Source organism: Bufo gargarizans, chromosome 3 (genome assembly GCF_014858855.1).
Source record: "Bufo gargarizans isolate SCDJY-AF-19 chromosome 3, ASM1485885v1, whole genome shotgun sequence".
Taxonomy (NCBI): Eukaryota; Metazoa; Chordata; class Amphibia; order Anura; family Bufonidae; genus Bufo; species Bufo gargarizans.
This window is the reverse complement of record NC_058082.1, coordinates 161,492,381-161,515,586: the sequence shown is the minus strand read 5'-3', so window position 1 is coordinate 161,515,586 and position 23,206 is coordinate 161,492,381. Positions and strand designations below refer to the sequence as shown.

At 44.0% G+C, this 23,206-nt stretch overlaps 1 protein-coding gene across 1 annotated transcript; it reads right to left on the bottom strand.

The window, feature by feature from the left end:
- Window positions 1-14,695: 14,695 nt before the first annotated feature.
- RHEBL1 (RHEB like 1) lies at window positions 14,696-22,938 on the bottom strand. The gene is made up of 8 exons (XM_044283873.1): window positions 22,887-22,938; window positions 19,339-19,410; window positions 18,361-18,428; window positions 18,196-18,278; window positions 17,911-17,967; window positions 16,460-16,507; window positions 16,286-16,370; window positions 14,696-14,785 (listed from the first exon to the last, which is right to left on the bottom strand). Exons 1-8 carry the CDS (start codon window positions 22,936-22,938, stop codon window positions 14,696-14,698), a joined length of 555 nt encoding a protein of 184 aa, XP_044139808.1.
- Between the last annotated feature and the right edge of the window lie 268 nt (window positions 22,939-23,206).

Sequence of the window (23,206 nt, the reverse complement as noted above, 5' to 3'; positions counted from 1 at the left end):
TGAACATGTGCGCTCCGTGGCATTTGCGGATCCGCAATACACGGGCACCATTTAGTGTGCATTCCGCATCACGGATGCGGACCCATTCACTTCAATGAGTCCGCAAATCCGGAGATGCGGAATGGAACCCTACGGAAACACTACGGAGTGCTTCCGTGGGGTTTCGTCCCGTACTTCCGTTCCGCAAAAAGATGGAACATGTCCTGTCTTTTTGTGGAACGGCCGGATCGCAGACTCATTAAAGTGAATGGGTCCGCGTTCCGCTGCCCCACGGTGGGTATTCGAGCATTGCGGCCCATAGCACCGCCACAGGGCGCACACGTTTGTGTGCAAGAGGTCTTAGGGCTCTTTCACACCTGCGCTCTTGTCTTCCGGCATAGAGTTCCGTCGTCGGGGCTCTATGCCGGAAGAATCCTGATCAGTTTTATCCTAATGCATTCTGAATGGAGTGAAATCCGTTGAGGATGCATCAGGATGTCTTCAGTTCCGGAACGGAACGTTTTTTGGCCGGAGAAAATACCAAAAATCCTGAAGACTTGCCGCAAGGCCGGATCCGGAATGAATGCCCATTGAAAGGCATTGATCCAGATCCGGCCTTAAGCTAAACGTCGTTTCGGCGCATTGCCGGATCCGACGTTTAGCTTTTTTAGAGTGGTTACCATGGCTGCCAGGACGCTAAAGTCCTGGCAGCCATGGTAAAGTGTAGTGGGGAGCGGAGGAGCAGTATACTTACCGTCCGTGCTGTTCCTGGGGCGCTCCAGAGTGATGTCAGGGCGCCCCAAGCGCATGGATCACGTGATCGCATGGCACATCATCCATGCGCATGGGGCGCTCTGACGTCATTCTGGAGCGCCCGGGAGCCGCACGGGCGGTAAGTATACCGCTCCCCGCTCCTACTATGGCAACCAGGACTTTAATAGCGTCCTGGCTGCCATAGTAACACTGAAAGCATTTTGAAGACGGATCCGTCTTCAAATGCTTTCAGTACACTTGCGTTTTTCCGGATCCGGCGTGTAATTCCGGCAAGTGGAGTACACGCCGGATCCGGACAACGCAAGTGTGAAAGAGGCCTAAATTGGTTTGATCCTTCTGACAGGTGCCCTTTAAAAGGAGAGTCCAGGAAGTTCGCTCTCCAGTAGATCTTATGTCTATGGGCATATGGTTTGTCTGTGTCACATGCATTATCATGGATAATAGTTCACACAGTATTTTCCCCAAACCCCTGAGATCCAGAGTCTTTTAAATGACGAAAAATTTCTGTAGCCAAATCTGTGAATTAAAGATTCTAACAAGACAGATGGAGTTTCTTTCATTTATAAAACCAAAGAACCCTGCCATCCTCTACAATAAATACTACCGCGGATATTCATTTCTCTGCAGACCTTTGCCTGAAACCATTGCTGATTTGCCCAGTGACAGAATCAGTGCTTCCTGCTTTACAAAGTAGTGCTCCGCATACAGTAACCCACCGCCAAAGGATTATGGGAATGCAGAGGATTATTTCTGGACCATCTGTTACACTTGGATTGTTCATGGAGGGAATGACAAAATCAACTTTTATATTCATTGTGCTTTTTTTTTTTTTTTTTTTTACAATATTCAGGGTAACCAGACACACAAAGTAAGTAAATACATGCACAGCGTAATAGTAGGTTATGAATAGTCATCAGTGGTATGGCAGAGTGTGTTTTACATGCATTTTTTATTTTTTTTATGCATATAACCCCTTAAGGACCAGGCCATTTTTTGCAAATCTGACCAGTGTCACTTTATGCGGTGATAACTTTAAAACGCTTTGACTTATCCAGGCCATTCTGAGATTGTTTTTTTCCCGTCACGGAACTTCATGACACTGGTAAAATGGAGTAAAAAAATTCATTTTTATTTATAAAAAAAATAAAAATTTACCAAAAATTTGCAAATTTTTAAGTTTCAATTTCTCTACTTCTATAATACATAGTAATACCTAAAAAAATAGTTATTACTTTACATTCCCCATATGTCTACTTCATGTTTGGATCATTTTGGAAATATTTTATTTTTTGGGGATGTTACAAGGCTTAGAAGCAAATCTTGACATTTTTCCGAAATTTTCAAAAACCCACTTTTTAAAAAGACCAGTTCAGGTCTGAAGTCACTTTGTGAGGCTTAGGCCTCATGCACACGACAGTATTTTTTTGCTGTCCTCAAAAAGGGGTTCCGTTGTTCTGTGATCCGTGTCCATTTTGTTTCAGTGTGTCTTCCTTTATTTTTGGAGGATCTCCAGACATGAAGGAAAGTGAAAAAAAAAGTCAAGTTTGCCATGCAAATGATAGGAAAAAAAAACGGACGCGGACGACAATCTTGTGTGCATCCGTGACTTGAATGGGTCCGCGAACAGTTGTCTGTGAAAAAAAAATAGGACAGGTCCTATTTTTTATCACAGACGCGCATGACAAACGGTGCATTAGCCGATTTTTCCACGGACCCATTGAAAGTCAATGGGTCCGCAGAAAATCACGGAAAACAGAACAACGGACACAACAACGGTCGTGTGCATGAAGCCTTACATAATAGAAACCACCCAAAAATTACCCCATTCTGGAAACTACATCCCTCAAGGTATTCAAAACTGATTTTTACAAACGTTGTTCACCCTTTAGGTGTTCCACACGAATTAATGGAAAATAGAGATACAATTTAGATGCAGATTTTCCATTTTAATATTTTTTTTTCAGTTACAAAGCAAGGGTTAACAGCCAAACAAAACTCAATATTTATGGCCCTGATTCTGTAGTTTACAGAAACACCCCATATGTGGTCGTAAACCGCTGTACGGGCACACGGCAGGGTGCAGAAGGAAAGGAATGCCATAAGGTTTTTGGAAGGCAGATTTTGTTGGACTGGTTTTTTGACACCATGTCCCATTTGAAGTCCCCCCTGATGCACCCCTAGAGTAGAAACTCCAAAAAAAGTGACCCCATTTTAGAAACTACGGGATAGGGTGGCAGTTTTGTTGGTAATAGTTTAGGGTACATATGATTTTTGGTTGCTCTATATTACACTTTTTGTTAGGCAAGGTAACAAGAAATAGCAGTTTTTGATCTGACAGGTTAGATCATGTGGTATTTTTTATAGAGCAGGTTGTCACGGATGCGGCGATACCTAATATGTATGCCATTTTTTTTTATTTATATGAGTTATACACAATGATTTCATTTTTGAAACAAAAAAATCATGTTTCAGTGTCTCCATAGGCTGAGAACCATAGTTTTTTCAATTTTTGGGCGATTATCTTAGGTAGGGTCTCATTTTTTGCGGGATGAGATGATAGTTTGATTGGCACTATTTTGGGGTGCATATGACTTTTTGATCGCTTGCTTTTACACTTTGTGATGTAAGGTGACCAAAAATGGCTTTTTTTTGTTTAAGGTGTACACCTGAGGGGTTAGGTCATGTGATATTTTTTATAGAGCAGGTTATTTTGGACACGGCGATACCAAATATATATACATTTTTTTAATTTACTTTAGTTTTACACAATAACAGCTTTTTTTAAACAAAAAAAATAAAAAATAAAAAAAAAAATGATGTTTTAGTGTCTCCATATTCTGAGCCATAGTTTTTTTTATTTTTTGGGCAATTGTCTAAGGTAGGGGCTAATTTTTTGCAGGATGAGGTGACGGTTAGATTGGTACTATTTTGGTGGGCATACGCCTTTTTGGTTGCTTACTGTTGTACTTTTTGTGATGTAAGGCCTCATGCACACGGCCGTGCCTTTTTTTTCGGTCCGCAAACTGCGGATCTGCAAAAAAACGGAAGCCGCCCTTGTTGCCTTCCGCAATTTGTGGAACTGGACAGGCGCCAGCACTATAAATGCCTATTCTTTTCCGTAAAGCACGGACAAGAATAGGACAGGTTGTATTTTTTTTTTTGTGGGGCCGCGGACCCATTTATTGAAGTGAATGGGTCCGCATCTGAGCCGCCAAAACGGCGGCTCGCATGCGAACCCAAACAACGGTCGTGTGCATGAGGCCTAAGGTGACAAAGAAAATTGTTTATTTAGCACAGTTTTTATTTTTTACGGTGTTCATCTTAGGGGATAGGTCATATGATATGTTTATAGAGGCGGTCGATACAGACGCGGCAATACCCAATGTGTCTATTGTTTTTTTTTCTCCTATTGTTTAGCAATTATTTTTTTTTACTTTATTTGGGGGAAATTATGTGGGTTTTTTTTTTACTTGAAACTTTTTTTTTTTGGGGGGGGGGGTTATTTTTTTTAAGCTTTTTTGTCCTACTTTTGGACTTAAACTTTTGGGGTCTGATCCCCTTTACAATGCATTCGAATACTTCTGTATTGGAATGCGTTGGCTGTATAAGTAATACAGTGTGCAGATTCCGGCCTGCGAGATCCAGGGGGCTGGGTCTCACAGGACATTGACCCAAGGTGCCTGCTCAATGATTTGTCCTTAGTCCGTAGAAGTACGTCCTGGTTCCTATCTCCCAAACAGGTTAAAGTAAATGATCCTATGGTCGCCTCCACATGGCAGTAGTTTGCATCAGTTTTTTTTTTTTTTTTTTTTTTTTGAGCTGCCTGTTTTTAGGTTACAAATACTGATGCAAATATTGCCATGTGAAAATGGTCTGAAATTGATTGAATGAGGTTGTCTTAGCACAAAGATTAATGAGGATATTAATGTCTGATCAGTGTGGTGGGCCGACTGATATGAACCTTAAAGATTACTCGAACTAATGAGCTATGTTACTCGTCCCCTATTAGCTCCAACAGGAGAAGTTGCACAGCATTTTTCTGGTTCAACTACCATTTAACACTAATAATTGGCGAGTGTTAGACAGTGATGGCGTATCGTATTTTCTGCATATTTGTTGCATGCGCAGCCGTCCGCCATTCATTTCTATGGGGCCACTGAAAATACCCAAGCCTATTTCCATTGGCCCCATAGAAATGAATGGGAGTGGTGGCTGCGCAAGCGTGGTGTGCTCCCATTCAGTACTATGGGAGTGGCCAGACCCAGGGTCCTCAGGCCACGACCTTTCCCGCTTTGTTCTCGGTGTGGATCCCAGAGGTGGGACCCACACCTATCAGACAATGGGGGCATATCACATTGTCTCCGATGGGAATACCCCTTTAACTATTTATTGGGTGTATTGCAGAGGCCCAGTAAGCTTTATGGACATTTATGATGTTTTGGATGGAAGAAAACAGGTTTCAAAAATGTGAACATTTTAGAGCATGCCCTGCTTGTGCAAACGTTTGTGATTTTTTTTTTTGGTGTGTTCTCACTCCCCCCAACAACTTTCTATAAAGCAGGGAGAGCAGGGTGGGGAGTGCGTGGTGCAGGGCCATCCCAGCAGATTTATTAGACTCTACGCCAGGGAACTAGCATGGGTTATATGTGAAATCTACACCCACTCACTTGCTGGTGTAGATTTTAGTTCTGGCACATGGCCCTGTACAGATGTGCCACAAATATTAAAGGGGTTGTCTGTCTTTTTTTTTATTATTGTTGTTAATAATATTATTATTATTGATGACCTATCCTGAGGATAGGTCATCAATATCAGATCGGCGGAGTTCAGAAACTTAAGGCTGGGTTCACACCTCAGCGTTTTACAGCGCGTTCCTACGCGCTGTAAAACGCTCAACAAGGAGAAACCAATGATTCCCTATGGGAATGGTTCACACTTGGGCGTTTTACAGCGCGTACGATCGCGCTGTAAAACGCCCGACGCTCCAAAAAGTACATGAGCGACTTTTGGGGCGTTTGTGGCCATAGGACACTGTAGTGAATCACACAAACGCGCGTAAAACGCGCATTTACTATTACAAAAACGCGCATAAAAATGCGCGTCTAAAACGCGCGTTTGCGCAACGCTCAAGTGTGAACCCAGCCTAACACCCACGACAATCAGCTGTTTGAAGAGAAGGCAGCATCCCCATTCACTTCTATGGGACGGCTCTGCAGTATGCACTTGAACAGACAGACTGTCCCATAGAAGTGAATAGGGGGCGCCATACTTGTAATTACACCTCCTCACCACTGCAATTTCTGCAGTAAGCAGGTAAACGGAGCAGAGAAAGAAGCGCTACCTTCTCTTCAAATAATAAGGATAGGTCATCATTATCATGAAACCGGAATACCCTTTTTTTTTGTTTCAATCTTTTTTATTGGTGTTTTCAAAGTAATCCACAATACAATAAAATTGCATTACAATAAGCTTTCCATCAGTCGAGTCATTGAAACAACTAACTGTATAAACATAACAGTTGTCAGAAAATAAAGCAAAAGTACGTTAGACAGCGTCCACGATTGGTGTCAACAATCTCCATTTAGTGATTGGTTCATCACAAAAAGCCTTATACAATTGTGTCCACATCTCTATTTATGGAGCAACCACCTCCTCCAATTACTATAATCAAACTACCTGCTCATTAACTAATGGTAATGGCCATGATACTTTAAAACTCCTTTGCTGGAGAAGAAACCAGGTGTATTAGTGATCCTATGTGCATCTGTGTAACTACCACTTGTTAAGGTGACATCGCCCCCCCTGTATAGCTAATACAAACCCCCACTCTCAATTCTTGACACAATAACCAGAAGCGATCCACAACTCCCATTGTTTCAAAAACTTTTGAAAGGATCCATTACCTAAGGCTATGATTCTTTCATAAGCAAATGTAGTGTTGATAGTTGATACCAAATCTGTCAACCTAGGTAATTCCTGGGACTTCCATTTTTGCAGTATCATTAGTTTCGCTAAAACACATATTACTGCTACCAATTTCCTGTTCACCCCTGGGAGATCTGACACCCCAACTAAAAGCAGGGCAAGTTGTGGTGTCCACGTTAGCTGTCCTTGGAGCAGCTTATTCATCAGTTCTTCACATTCTTTCCAGTATTTTAAAATCAAAGGGCACTCCCAAAGAATGTGAAGAAGTGTGCCCTTTCTTCCGCATCCCCTCCAACACTCATCCGACACTCCCACATACATATGCCGTAATCTTTCAGGGGTGTAGTACCAGTGTAGTATAGTTTTTAGAGCCGATTCTACATGGCTAGAACAGTGCAAGTGTGAGTGGATCAATTTGATCGTTCTCTGCCAATCAATATCCGCTATAGTGATGTTCAGCGAGCTCTCCCATTTACGCATAGGATGAGACTTCCTAAACTGTGTTGGCTGGAGTAATGATTCATACAACATTTTGAGTCCTTTGGAGTTCCCCGAAAGGTATAGCATCCCCACCTGCTTACAGCTCACATTCGACGGGGTCAATGATTGTATCAAGTGCCGGATTTGTAAATACTTAAAGAAATCCGACTTGGGTATCAGCATTTGGTCCTGCAAGGCTTGGAAAGATTTCATCGTCCCACTGTCGAATAGCCATTCGATATTGCTTCCGGACTCTATATTCCATTCTGACATATCGGCATGTGGAAGCAATGCTCTGATAAGAGAGAATGGAATTGAGGAGATCTTTGTCATGTATCCCTCTTCATTGGCGCTATTGAACTGTCTCCAAGCCGTCACTGAGGCTAGAATGACTGGGTTTAGGTTTTTAGGAACCTGGATATCCCAGAAAGGTAGATGCACTAAATCTGACAGGGTAAAGGGTGCTGCTTGTGCTTGCTCTACTTGAACCCAGGGAATTTCGATTTTCCCTCTGTGCCAGCTCCTAAGCATGGACACCAACGTGGCAATATAATAACGTTCCATATCTGGGACCGCCAGACCTCCCATTGCTCGGGGTCTCTGAATTATGCTACTCGCTATCCTCGGCTTCCTATTGTTCCAGATATATTTGGAAAGTACTTGTTGCACTTTTCTAAAGAACTTTTTGGGCAGCAAAATTGGGATCGTGCGGTATAGATACAAGAAGCGGGGAAGTATGAACATTTTAAAATGCTGCAATCCTCCCTAACCATGAGGTTTCATGCTTATGGAACTCTACCAGATCCTTGCCTACCTTTGCCAATAGTGATTCATAGTTAAGATCATATAGTTTCGACATTGATGCAGACATGCTAGTGCCTAGATATTGGATACTATCTGTGCACCAATCAAAATCCCACTGTTCCTTGAAGGATTGAGTCAGAGAGTCCCGGACGTGTATCGGCATAGCTTGTGTTTTAGAGGAATTGAGGTGGTAATACGAAAGATTGCCATATACTTCTATTTGGTTCATAACCGCTGCTAGTGATTTCTCTGGGCTTGATAGTGACAGTAATACATCATCAGCGTAAAGCGAAATTACATGCTCTTGCCCTCCAATTTTTACCCCTGAGATTAATGGGTCTAGTCTAATTGCTTGAGCCAGTGGTTCCATAGCTATAATGAAAATTAGAGGGGATAATGGACAGCCCTGTCTAGTACCATTTGTCAGCTCGAACGTTTTTGACAGGGCTCCATTGACATATACACTAGCTGTGGGGTCACTATAGAGGGCCATAATTGCTGACATGATAGGGCCACTAAACCCCATAACCGATAGCACCGAGAAGGCAAAGGACCATCTAATTCGGTCAAATGCCTTCTCGGCATCCAATGCCAGCACCAACAGAGGGGTTTTCTGTTGTTTGACTTGATGGAGTATACCCAGCATCCTCCTGGTGTTAAAGTAGGACTGGCGAGTCGGAACAAAACCCGTCTGGTCCTTATGAACTATAGATGGGAGTATGTTAGCTATCCTAAGGGCCAGGAGCTTGGCATAAATTTTAACGTCTTGGTTTAATAAAGATATAGGTCTGAAATTTTGCGGTCTATCCGCAGTTTTACCTGGCTTAGGTAAAGTAATGATAATTGCTTGTAAATTTTCCCTAGGGAAGTTCCCCGAGGCTAGGGCGTGTTGACAAAAATCTTTCAAGAAGGGGCTCAGTATATGCACAAACTTTTTGTAATAATGGCTTGCAAAGCCATCTGGGCCAGGAGCTTTATCTTGAGGCAAGGACGTAACAACTTTCACAATCTCCTCCTCCGTTATTGGGGCATTCAGGACATGGAGTTGAGTATCATGTTAAGGTGGGTAGATTTAGGGAATCAAGATATCTGCTCACCATATCCTCCAAATTTGGAGAGACAGGTATGGAGTTTGTCAGGTTGTACAGATCATGATAGTACGATTGAAAGCCTTCTGCTATGTCCTGTGGAGAGTATAATTTGGCTTGTGTTTTGGGATGTAGAAGGTAATGTATCCTGCTTTTTGTCCTCCTTGCCTTCAGGCTAGCTGCCAGAAGTTTCCCCGCCTTATTCCCCTGAGAATAGTATCGTGCCTTAGTTTTCCTAAGACCCTTCTCATAGGAGTCTAACATATGGTTTCGTAAATCTTGTCTGACTTGCTTTAGTGCCTCTGCATTGGGGGGTGACGGGTCATTTTTGTTCCTATCCTCCAATATTTTCAATTTTGCGAGCAATTGTGACATTTTCTCCTCTAATTTCCGTTTTCTCACTGCTCCTTGTTGTATGAATGACCCTCTAATACACGCCTTGTGAGCGTTCCACAACACCACTGGGTCAGTGGTATCCAGCTTGTTAAGAAGGAAGAATTCTTTCAAGTCTGATTCAATGCGCTGACCATGCTGTGGACAAGACAATAGAATAGGATTGCTCCTCCAAAGATATTTTGGGAAGTAGTTGTCCTCCTCTGATAACTTCAGTGTGATGGCAGCATGGTCAGACCATTTAATCTGTCCTATCTCCGCCTCCCTAACTTTAGATAATGTCATCCTATCTACCCAGAACATATCTATACGAGAATACACATTATGTACCCCTGAATGGAACGTAAACTCTTTATCTGTCGGATGCTTAATCCGCCAAACATCAAACAACTCCGCCTTCCAAATAGCACCGCTCAGAGTCTGAACCGATCTGTGAGAAGAGGATGTCGAATCCATTTCAGGGTCTATAGTCAGATTGAAGTCTCCAAATATTAGTAATTGTCCCTTTCTTTTCTTGTTGACTATGTTCAACACCTTTCTCACAAATCTAGTCTGGCCCCTGTTAGGTGCATATATCGATACCAGAGTGAAGGGGGAGTTGTTCAAGGTACATACCAGCATTACATATCATCCTGCTGGGTCACTTATCTGTTCTAGCAACGTGAATGCCACGCTGTTTTTGATAGCTATCAGCACTCCCCTCGCTTTAGAGTTAGCATGTGCTTGGAAGATATGGGGAAATTGGACATTCTGTAATCTGTGGGCGTCTTTCTCTATCAAGTGGGTTTCTTGCAATCCTAATACATCACAATTAAGGGATCTGACTTCCCTCCACAGATGCGATCTGCGCATTGGGCTATTCAGACCATTAACATTAATACTCGCAAAGGATATTACCATAATAAAGCAGCTTAAAACGTAAGGTATGAAAGTCGCACAGTAAAATGTAAAGAAGGTGCAAGACGCCTCCCAGCCAGCGCGCCTGCAACCATAGCACGAAGAAGGTGGAGCATATTAAAGGCATAGGTTTACCATCAATCATGGACGTATCTTCCCTTAGCATTGCTGAAAAAAAAGAATAATAACATATAACCAGTAACATAACCTATAGGTACATCCGTGAGAACCAACAGGCTCCCCTAGAACCTAAATAACTCGGGGTATCAAAGTCCCGTCTGAAGCCTCGGTATTAGCCTGTACGGCGAATCACCACTCCGGTCAGTAGCACTGAAGGTTAAAACACCCTCCGGTGAATCTCTTTCAACTGACAGTGTCCCAATCTTTCCGGATTCTTTCGGGATTTCTCCGGCGTTGTTCTGCCTGTAGATCAATAGGAACGTCCCAGCTCTGCAGAACTTTCTTCCCTTCCTCTACCGTCTTGATAACAAAAAGTTCTCCCATATGCAAGATTAGAAGGCGCACTGGGAACCCCCATCTGTACTGGATCTTGGCTTTTTGTAAGGCAGACGTAATGGGTATCAGGGCCCTTCTTTGCCTAAGCGTGGTGGCCGATAGATCAGCATATAGAGAGATTTTGTGATACGGTGCAGGCAGACCACCATTTTTCCTGGCGGAAGACATCAGCTGCTCCTTCACTGTGTAAAAATGGACTCTGGCTAGAACATCCCTTGGCACAGATTCATCCATATGTCTGGGACGCGGGACTCTGTGCGCCCGATCAATCTCTAAGTCCCCCTCCTTACAGTGAGGCAGAACGCATTTGATCAGCTCTTTAACATATAGAGGAATATCTTTAGCCACCACGCTCTCTGGGATGCCCCTCAGCTTTATGTTATTGCGCCTGCTACGATCCTCCAGATCCGCCATTTTGTTTCTTAAAGCTTCCACCTCAGCCTCCAAGGCATAATGAGCTTCTATAAGGTCGTTATGGGAGCCTGCAAACTCCCCAAATTTGCGTTCCAGATGATCCGTTCTGGCCCCTAGCTCCTCCACCTCTTTCCTCATAGGAGCCACTATCAAACGCATGTCATGCAGCAAGGAACGTCTCTGTATCAGAAGCATATCCCTCATGGCAGTATCTGTCAGGGCTACGTTAGCGACTGGCAGTGCTAAGAATTCTGCCTCTCCCGCAGCCTGCAAGTCCCCACCACATCCCAAAGTACCTGCGTTGTCAGTTCCTGTATCAGGAGAGCCTTTCAGAGGGGTGGTGTGCGGGGAATCCGCTGCCTCCGTTGTCGCGTCTTCTCTATGCGATCGGCTTACTGCTGCTGTGCCACAGGCCCCTTCTTGCCCGGTGTGTGGATCCCGGATTCCGGGTGCAGGTCTCTGGGACTGCGATGTAGGCAGGTCCTCCACAAATTCTGGGTGGGTAGCCGATGGAGCGTCTTCCTCTCTGTCGCTGTCCGCGGCGCTCTCTTCTCCGGCGCCATCTTGGAACCTTCCCGCCTCCCGGGTGAAGTAAAACTTCGTCAGTTGCGGGTGTTTCTGCCCTTTCTTCCGTCTCCCGGTCATGCTCAGGGACTGATCGGTACCTTGCCTGTTCGGTTTTGGTGTGTTCACCATGGGTATCGTCGCTATTCTAGTCGCTTAATGCAATGCTAGCTCCGGAGCTACAGCGCACTACATCCGCGCGCCTCGGCAGCCAGACCACGCCCCCCCCCGGAATACCCTTTTAAGTGTCATCTGTTTTTTTGGAAAAGCGCATGTAATTGATAAGCTAGGTTCTCCAGATCAGAAAAGAGACATCTTGAAACAGTGGCATTATTTTATTAAAAGCAATATATGATCCATAAAAATTTAAAAATTTTTTTTTTTTTAAATCCACACTGTAAACTAGCAAGTCAACTGACGTTAAAGAGAACCAGTCACCTTGATTTTATCTTTTTAAATCATGATCAGTTTCTACACATCAAAGAGGAGGACCCTCACCCAGGAATCTCTCCGAGTTGAGTCACTAAGGCCTCATGCAGTCCGCAAAAAAATACGGATGACATCCGTGTGCATTCCATATTTTTGGCGGAAGGAACATCAGGCCCCTAATAGTACTGTTCTATCCTTGTCCGTAATACGGACATTAGGAATTTTTTTTATTTTTTTTGCGGAATGGAAATACGGACACAGAATGCACACGGAGTAACTTCCGTTTTTTTTTTTTTTTTGCAAACCCATTGAAATGAAATGGTTCCGTATACGGTCCGAAAAAAAAAAAAATACACAACGGAATGGACACTTTTTTTTATAAAGTCATTCAAAGTAAGGTGCGCCAGATTTATTAAAAGGTGCAAGCCTCCTAATGAATTTGGTGCACTTTCTGGCAGTCTGTGGGACAGAAAAATCTAATCTATGGCGCCTGTGACACACCACTCCTGCTAAGTCCCATGCACTAATCTCACGACCTTTGAAAAGTGTAAAAAGTTGCAAATTATTAGTAAAAATCTCATGTGCAAAATAATTTGCAACTTTACACTAATGCCTGTGGCCAGTCCGGAAAATACAGTCTGCCGGTTGGTTGCAACTTCCGGGCCAACCTCTGCTCCCCTGACCAGAACAGACTGTATCCTAGTAATTTATGCTATGTACTCACATCATCTTATAAGTACACAGCAATAGACCCATGATCAGAGCTGCGGCAGACACAGGGACTGTGTTTCTGGGGCTGTCCGTGTGTGTGTCCTAAAGTGGCTTCTTCTCTGGCAAATCCAGCCTGTTCATGTATTACAAGGACGGCCAGTTATTTGAATGGCTGCCATGTAATACTACAATTTTTCCCTGAAACGGATTGCCAACCAGGCCAGTTTCATTTCAACATTGGCCATCATGTTTAAAATTACTGTTGAAGAGACGTTGATCCAGGGAGTTATTCAGATTGACCTCTTTCAGACCAGCGTGTCCAGTGCAGAACACACATCGTGATTTCCCATTATGGACTGCAGGGCATTATGATGATTTTTAATACTGTGCATCTCTGCCTGAACTTGCATCTAGCGAATTATACTGACAGTGTTAGGCCAGTGTAATTCTGCAGAGGCAAGGTCATGCAGAGACACACAGCATTATAATACCCTGCAGTCCTGTGAAACTCACGCTCCCCACACTGTGGACAAGCTTGTATGAGAGGCTACTGCCAGATCTGGAGTCAGAAATGAATTTTTCTTTAAGATGGGCAATGCTGGCTTTTTCTGGATCAACATTACAGCATAAATAAAAAAAACAACACACAAAAATACAGTCCTTGAGGGGTGTTTAAAAAGGAAGGAAGGGGGGGGGGGGTGGGACTAAAGCCATATTTGTCGACTCTTGTATAAAATCATATATACACTCCTCTACACACAATACCATAAATCAACTTATTATGGTGACAGGTCCTCTTCAACTACTCCTCAAATCCACAACTGAAGCAGCAATTAAAGTTTTTTTTTTTTGCAACAAAGAAAAACTAAAATTTATTAAATTTTCCAGAGACAGGCACAACTTAAAAAAGAAACCGTATATGGCCATGTCTACATTTCTCACAGGAAAGAAACATATAATCATTTATACACATTTTACCCTGCTTGGGTTGGCCTCAGAGACCATACAATCACAAAGTCACATTTACAAAAGTAGTCAAGTATTATGCAAGGCTTTTCATTTATACGTTATATAAATGAATAGATTTTCAGCACTTAAGTGATCCGAATAAACCTATATCCAAGACCCAGTGCTGAACATGTAAACAATCTATTTCACCCCCTCTGTCCCCTTTTTAGGAAGGGGTCCGAGAAACTGCAGCATCTCCAGGGCTAATACAGCACACAGACATTACGACTGAGGGACATAAGGGGACACACGTGAAAAGTAAATAAGTCAGTTTTGCCCACCAGATTCCCAAAGTCCTTATAGATAAACATAAATAGACAGATTATATACTATACAAAACAAAAAAACGCAGCAACAGCAGTGCTGCAAGTATGTGCAAACTGACTAGCAAGTCCTAATAGACACCATATTAGAGAAAAAAAAAAAGAAAAAAAAAAACCAACACTGCCAGAGTTGCCATCTGTGCACATTTAGGGCAGAACCACTGGCACGCGACATGTAAAACATCTTAATGAAGTATATAATAGTTTGTTTGGATGGGTGGGAGCAAAAAAACCAAAACCAAACCCATATTCTTAAGCACTCCTACATCATCTCCAAAGGGACTATAGCAGTCGGATCATGGCTCCTCATATAGCTTGTGACCTCCTCAACTATGACCAGAGCCAACTTTTCCTGGAGACAGAGGTTGAGGAGTCGGTCGGACCACCAGTTCACATCACAGAGCATCTCTTCTCTTCACAGAAAGATCTTTCCACACGGTCAATTTCCTCAATGATTTTGGTGAAAATCTCTTTGCTTCTCTGGAATAAACAGAAGACCGTAAATTCATTAAAGATCATGCAGGTTATTTCTAGGGAACACTTTTTTTTTTTTTTTTTTTTTTAATAGTAATTTTTGGTGCCAACACAAAATAAACTACCTTTCTGCAAACTCTTCTTGACCCCTTACAATGTGGCTTTCTCCCCCTCTACATTGTACAGACACTGCCCTTAGGCCTCTTTCACACGAGCAAGTTTTCCGCGCGGGTGCAATGAGTGACTTCAACGCATTGCACCCGCACTGAATCCGGACCCATTCATTTCTATGGGGCTATGCACACGAGCAGTGATTTTCACGCATTACTTGTGTGAAAAAAAAAAAAAAAATATATATATATATTATATTATTTCACTTTTATCTTGGAGTGCATTCTGGATTTTTTCTGCTGCTATAACACTTGAGGTATTGCCGCTACCCTGTACTGGACAGTGCACCCACACCCAGGTTGATGCTCCCGCTGGATTTCTTCGTTTTTCTATATATATAATATTATATATATTTATTTATTTTTTTAACCCCTCCAGCCCTATTGTACTATGCATTTTGGGGGCCAGTTCAAAAATCTGCTGTGGGGTCCTATCATGTCAATATACGCCACTGATTGCTGGGGTCCTGGAATCCAAATCCTAACCAGATATTGAGGAGCCATCTTGATAATAGGTCACCACTAGTTAAGGCCCAATGCACACAGCCGTGTTTCACAGCCGTGTGCGGGCCGTGGAACCGCGGCCTGGATCCCTCCTGAGAGCAGGAGCGCACGGCGTCACTGGTTGCTATGACGCCGTGCGCTCCCTGCTGCCAACACAGTATAGTAATACACTGGTATAGATCATACCAGTGTATTACTGTATAGCGGCGGCAGCAGGGAGCGCACAGCGTCATAGCAACCAGTGATGCCGTGCGCTCCTGCTCTCAGGAGGGATCCAGGCCGCGGTTCCACGGCCCGCACACGGCTGTGAAACACGGCCGTGTGCATGGGGCCTTAGACCCAGAAAACCTCTCTAATATCTACTTTATAGACAAATTGTTTTCAACCTTGTTTGTCCTCGTGCACCCCACTAGATTTTCCTCTGACCTTGAAATTGGGAAAGTATATGTACTAGTTTGGGTTAACTATAATGCAAATTCAGAAAATAGGTTTTTAGGAATATAGGTCTGTATTATGTACTTGCAGGGTCTCTGCGTGCCTCCATGTGCAAAAATAAAAATAAAAATCCACGTAACGTGGTTTTATCCGTGTGAAGACAACCATCACTCACTATACAACAACATGTCTACCAGGTAGATTTTCTCTCGGGTTACATGAGCACATTAGGTCTTCTGTAGTTTAGACCCCCCATCCCTGACAGGATGTAGAGCTGAGCCTAGATGGGATCCTAATAAACAGCATGTGTAGGTCAGAAGCCGCTCCCGTGAGAGCAGACACCCAAGCGCAGGTATTCTTAACCAATGTGCCGATAATTTATGAGGAGACTGTTTACCTCGGGGTCTTTAGCAGAAACCTCCATAAATGCAGCCCCCCAAGATTCAGCCAACTTCTTCCCATCTTCTGATTTCACTTCACGACTATAAAAGATGAAGAGGAAAATAGCACTCCTGTTTCTTATGGCAAAGTAAAGGGTGGCCGAGGGCAGGGGGGGGGGGTTCATACATACCAATGGGATGGTAGATCAGTCTTATTCCCCACTAATACAATTGGCATTCTGAAAAAAATAAAGTGAAAATTAAAATCTAATAAGCTTAACTAGCCACATATGTTCAACAAAAAACACGAATTAAGTCTATCAGCAATAAATTCACTAATAAACCATACACAACGGTGGAGATTTATCAATATGGGCACTGTCTGCTCCGCTCTGGATATCCCCTCCACTGCCAGAGGATGCAAAGTTTAGTGCGGATCCCTAATGCATCTGCACAGATGGATCCGTTTGTATTATCTTTAACATAGCCAAGACAGATCTACAAGCTACATTTCTTCAAAAAGTCAAACACTGATTTTTTTCTAAGCTGCTTTTCTGGTACAAGGAGGATGATAAACCTCTGTCTTGCACGGCTAGCTCAGCTGAATGTACTGACCTTCACTAAGGCTGGGTTCACACCTGAGCGTTTTACAGCGCGTTCCTACGCGCTGTAAAACGCTCAACAAGGAGAAACCAATGATTCCCTATGGGAATGGTTCACACTTGGGCGTTTTACAGCGCGTACGATCGCGCTGTAAAACGCCCGACGCTCCAAAAAGTACATGAGCGACTTTTGGGGCGTTTGTGGCCATAGGACACTGTAGTGAATCACACAAACGCGCGTCAAACGCGCGTTTACTATTACAAAAACGCGCATAAAAACGCGCGTAAAACGCAACGCTCAAGTGTGAACCCAGCCTAAAGTGTTCAGGAGAAAAAGTACTTTTACCCTAAGTTCACACCTGAGCGTTTTACAGCGCGTTCCTACGAGCTGTAAAAACGCTCAACAAGGAGAAACCAATGCTTCCCTATGGGAATGGTTCTCACCTGGGCGTTTTACAGCGCGTACGATCGCGCTGTAAAACGCCCGGGGCGCAAACAAGTTCTTGAGCTTTTTTGGGGGCGTTTGTCAAGCGTTCCCGTACATAGACTTCAGCGGGAACGCGCGACAATGTGTGTTCGCTTGTCTCTGTATGCGCGATTGTAGACGCCGGTACAATCGCACATACAGAGCGCTCAGGTCTGAACCCAGGGTTAAGGGCTCAGTCACACGACCGTGGAGTAGCCGCACGCGGATTGCGACCCTATTCACTTGAATGGGGTCCACGATCCATCCATTCCACCAAAAGATAGAACAAGTTAAATTTTTTGGCGCAACGTTAGCACTCCGTAGTGCTTCCGTGGAGTTCCGTTGCGTGCTTGTCTTCTGCACCGCATCTCTGGATTTGCGGACCCATAAAAAATAAAAATATTCCCGCTACTAGGATCATTTCTAAAAGTAAGTCTCTCCTTGCGCATTTTCCACAGGATCCCAGGCAGTTTTTATATTCTATCCCTTCACACTACATAGAGTGGTTACACTAAAACTATAACAAAATATGAATACATGGGAAAAAAGTAAAAAAGGGTGAAGGTGAACTTACAGGCATTTCCCCCTTTTGTCCACAAGTATTCTGTACAATCCACTGGCAATTTGAAAGCTGGGGAAGAAATATTTTTTTATAATATTGGAAAAATAAAAATACTTGCAGAATAAAAACCACACAAACACACACCACCTAGTTTAGGCAAAAAAAAAACTAACCAATTAGGAATGGCCAATGATATTGGCATAGATTTACATTGTACTTCCTCAGAACCATCAGTAGGGGGAGCAGCAGCACTAGACTAACAATACAGCAGACTTTCCCAAGGGAAAGCAATCTCACCTTCTTGAGCAGGCGACGGAGTAAACCACAATGTATCCATGTATGCCAAAAACAAAGGACTGAGGGAGCAGAGAATATTCATCCTAGAGAAAAAGGATACAAACAGTGAGTCAAATGGCATTTCACACAAAAAGATACATAGAAGTAAAAGTCAAGTCAACTTACTAGTCCGGCTGTGTCCACCACATCCAGTTCAAATTCATCATTGCCCAGTACAAATGTCTTACTCCAGGCTAGAGAGAAGATATAAGGGAGACGTGCTTTGGTGACTTTTACAAAAAGTGTCTAGAAACTAATTACCATATGAAATTGGACCCTCTTTTATACTACTTTGCAAAACCAGGATAAAGGGCAAAAAAAAAAAAAAAAAAAAAAGGCACAAATTTTGATTCAAAATGTGTGACTCTTGTAAAACCCTGATATATCCCCCCCTCCCCAAGTGTGTGAAACCACCCAATGACAGGTCATCGGTTGCAACAAGTCAGATAACCCCTTTAAGTGGGAGTTCAAATCACTGGCATTTTCCCAATCTTATGATCTGTCAGAAGAACAGGGGAAAAAAAAAAAAAAAAAAAAAAAAAAAAAAACGGATCCGGTGCATCATTATACACATTTGTCATCCATTTGAGCCATTGCCATCATGCAGGTGCCGCCCACCCTCTAAAATATCGACTCTCTGATGGAAATGGCTCAAATGGATGCCAAATGATGATGCACAGGATCCGTTTTTTCTTAACTGAATGATAAAGACTAAGTAACCCACGAGTATAGCTCAGTATACTGATAAACCTCATCGCCAGCAATGAACTCAAAAATGATGACAATTACCATTAAAACAATCTAGTCACTGTACCACCTGCCTAAATAAAAAAATAAAGACTTGTTTTACGGATATAGGAAAAAAGTTGCGTATTTTTACTGACTGTCCAGACATTTCTGGACGGTTGGCAACCCTGCTCGGGGGGCATCAATAAAGGTTCAATATACACTGGAATGGTACTTTTTCCATGGCCACAGTATGGCATCTGTTGGAAGCATCCATTTAACAAATACGTTAAACAAAAACCATAAATGGGACCATTTTCGGTTTGCTGCGGACGTCCTCCTTGAGTTCTGCAGCTTCATTTTCTTAAAGACACTTACTGTTTTCAATAGTGGGTTCATAGTCCTTTGGGAAATCTCCTTTGATAAATTGTAGCGCCAGTGAAGATTTACCTGTTGATTACAGAGCAGGGGAGGGGAAAAAAAATATAATAATTATAAAAATAAAAAACCACACAAGCTGCGGGCACAGCACAGCAACATGTATCCAAACAGATGGCAATCAGAAGCCAAGCCTAGGTCTCAATGGCAAAACAGCCAAGAAGTTCTACTGTAACCCTGTGGCGTCACATGCCGCGCGAAACCCGACAATCGCACTGCTGGAGTATTGCTGCAAATCGCAGCATGTTCTATATTGTGCGTTTTCCACGTAACGTAGGCCCCATAGAAGTGAGTGGGGCTACGTGAAAATCGCAAGCAAGTGTGATTTTCACGCACTGTTGCTAGGAGACGATCGGGATGGGGACCCGATCATTATTATTTTCCATTATAACATGGTTATAAGGGAAAATAATAGCATTCTGAATACAGAATGCATAGTACAATAGGGCTCAAGGGGTTAAAAAAACATAAAATAATTTTGACTCGCCTTAATCCACTTGCTCTAGCAGCCGGCATCTCTTCTGTCTTCATCTTTGCTGTGCACAGGAAAAGGACATTTGATGATGCCACTGTGCTCATAAGGCCCCATGCACACGGCCGTGTGCGGGCCGTGGAACCGCGGCCTGGATCCCTCCTGAGAGCAGGAGCGCACGGCGTCACTGGTTGCTATGACGCCGTGCGCTCCCTGCTGCCGGCACAGTACAGTAATACACTGGTATAGATCATACCAGTGTATTACTGTATAGCGGCGGCAGCAGGGAGCGCACGGCGTCATAGCAACCAGTGACGCCGTGCGCTCCTGCTCTCAGGAGGGATCCAGGCCGCGGTTCCACGGCCCGCACACGGCCGTGTGCATGGGGCCTTACATGGTCCGTCACATGATCCATCACCATGGTAAGAGACCATGTGATGAGTGCAGTGACATCACCACAGGTCCTATTCCTGTGCACAGCAAAGATGAAGACAGAAGAAGCCGGGCTGCGCGATCAAGTGGAGTCAATTTATTATTTTTTTAACCCCTCCAGCCCCATTGTACTTTGCATTCTGTATTAGGAATGCTATTATTTTCCCTTATAATCATGTTATAAGGGAAAATAATAAAATCTACACAACACCTAACCCAACCTTCTGTGGAGAAGTCCGGGTTTGGGTCTGGGTACCAAACATGCAGATTTTTCTCACGCGCGTGAAAAACGCATTACAATGCTTTGCACTCGCGCAGAAAAAAAAAAATAATAAAAAATTGCATTTTCCTGCAACGCACACGCATCTTATCCGGGCCAAAAACATGACGCCCATGTGAAAGAGGCCTTAAGGGTGCGCTCACTCCCATTAAGGCCTCATGCACACGGCCGTTATGGTCCGCATCTGAGCAGCAGTTTTTGCGGCTCGGGTGGGGACCCATTCACTTCAATGGGCCCGCAAAAGATGGGGACAGCACTCCGTGTGCTGTACACATTCCGTTTGCTCCGTTCTGTTGCCCTGCAAAAAAAAAAAAAAAAAAAAAAAAACACACAAAACACCACATATGTCCTATTCTTGTACGTTTTGCAGACAAGAATAGACATTTCTACAATAAGTCGCCTGTTCCGTTCCACAAATTGCGGAAGGCACATGGGAGTTTTCCACGTGACGTGAACGCATAGCACCCGCATTGAATCCTGACCCATTTACTTCAATGGGTCTGTGCACATGAGCGGTGATTTTCACACACAGGTGGAACGGTCGTGTGCATGAGGCCTAATGGAACAACATTATTGTTCCATTGGGCCTCAACATTATTTACGCTGCGGAATGTAATTTCCACTGCAGAATACAACGATTTTCAGTAACCTTTGGATAACGTGTGGGGGAGGGGGGGGAGCCTTAGGGCTCTTTCACACGAACGAGTTTTACGCGCGGGTGAATGCATAGCACCCGCACCGAGTCCTAAATCATTAATTTAAATGGGTCTGTGTACATAAGCGTTTTTTTCCCCATGCATCAGTCCTGCGTTAAGTGAAAACGCAGCATGTTCTATATTCTGCGTTTTTTCACGCAGCCCTGGCCCCATAGAAGTGAATGGGGCTTCAGTGAAAAGCATTGCATCCGCAAGCAAGTCCGGATGTAATGCGTTTTTCACTGATGGTTGCTAGGAGATGGGTTTTTGTAAGGGCTCTTTCACACGGGCGGATGCCGTGCGGGTAATCTGCTGCGTGACAGACAGCCAAGCCCCACTCTGGACAGCAGACACGGAGCAGTAACATGACTGATAACGCTCCGTGATCTTTTTACTACAAAATCACAGTGAGATAAAGTTGTCATCGTGATTGTGTAGTAAAAAGGTCAGAGAGCGGCACGGAGCGTTATCAATCAATCATGTTACTGCTCCGTGTCTCTGCTGTCCGGAACGCAGCAAATTACCCGCTCGTGTGAAAAAGTCTTAAACCTTTAGGGTTTTTTTGGTTTTATTATCATGCGCGTGAAAAACGCATCAAAACACATTGCACCCGCGCGGAAAAATCTGAATGCAATTGCAGACAAAACTGACTGAACTTGCTTGCAAAACGGTGCGAGTTTCCCTGAACGCACCCGGACCTAATCCGCCACGCTCGCGTGAGAGAGGCCTCAGGCCCCTTTCACACGAGCGAGTTTTCCGCGCGGGTGCAATACGTGACGTGAACACATAGCACCCGCACTGAATCCGGACCCCTTCACTTCAATGGGTCTGTGCACATGAGCGGTGATTTTCACGCACAGGTGGAGCAGTTTTTTTTTGGTGTATTTTGAAGCCAAAATCAGGTGCGGATCATAAAAGGTAAGAAAGTATAAAGCTCTGTTTTTTTGGGGGATTCTGATATTTTTTGTCTTTTGCTCCTGATTTGAGATTAAAAACCCTGAACAAAAGCTGCACTGGCATGAATAGACCCCTGAGCTGGGAAATAACTGGAGAGGCTACTACTTATAAGGGAGATCAGTAGCACCTGGGCCTGGAGTCCATCATCCCAGAGCTTGCAGCCAGCACTGGTCCCTCCCAGTACACGGCGACCAGTATGCTAATGGTGTTTCATTCACATGGGTTATACCCCACAACAAGACGCCAGCAAAGTTGGGTTATTTGAAGAATGCTCCCAGCAGACACCCCCTCCCCCACAAAACAGCCAATACACAAAGTAGCGATCCTCCCCCACAACAAGGCACCCAGCACTGCCCAGAATAAATCACATCCACACTTATCTCACAGGAAGCAGAGTTACTGCCGGCACTCATCACGTTCCCATGTCATCAGAACCGCTGCGGTAACGACCATGGCTTACAGTCCAATCGCTGTAATAACTGCCATTGCAGAGCCCAGCATGGGATCGCTCACACCAAGGAGTATAAATGTCGCAGAGGAAGTCGCACCATTGCGATAGCGACATAACTGGAATACGACCACCATACAATGTCGGACGCCATCGGTGCCACGACCTGGCATATACACGATAAGCCATATCACACCAACTCACCGACAGATGGGTATCCCAGCATCACGACTTTACGGTGCTTGACCGGAGGCATGACAAACCGCAAAAGCCTAGACGGCAAATAAAAGAATCAAAAGCAACCGATTTCCGGGCGGGAGGGGTCAGGTGGACACCGCCGCTCAATGACCCTTAGGATTTAGGACTATAGCAAGGACCGCGGTCCTTGGGTCAAATAGACGAGTCGTATCACATATCAACGCCCATTCTACAGCGTCGTCCAATCAGGAGTCTCCTAAAAGTAGCGGCCAGCGCTGATTGGTAGAGCGCTCTGCAGGTAGCCAATGTCTGCAGGGCTAAAAGCA

Bases quoted from the DNA above. Each gene is read 5' to 3' on its own strand.
- RHEBL1 (XM_044283873.1), bottom strand. From the start codon at position 22,938: ATGCCTCCGGTCAAGCACCGTAAAGTCGTGATGCTGGGATACCCATCT. The intron at 18,429-19,338 runs GTAAGTGTCTTT...TCTTCTCTCTAG, and splicing joins TGAACCCACTATTGAAAACA to CCTGGAGTAAGACATTTGTA. The intron at 14,786-16,285 runs GTAAACAGTCTC...TGTTTATTCCAG, and splicing joins TTTCTGCTAAAGACCCCGAG to AGAAGCAAAGAGATTTTCAC.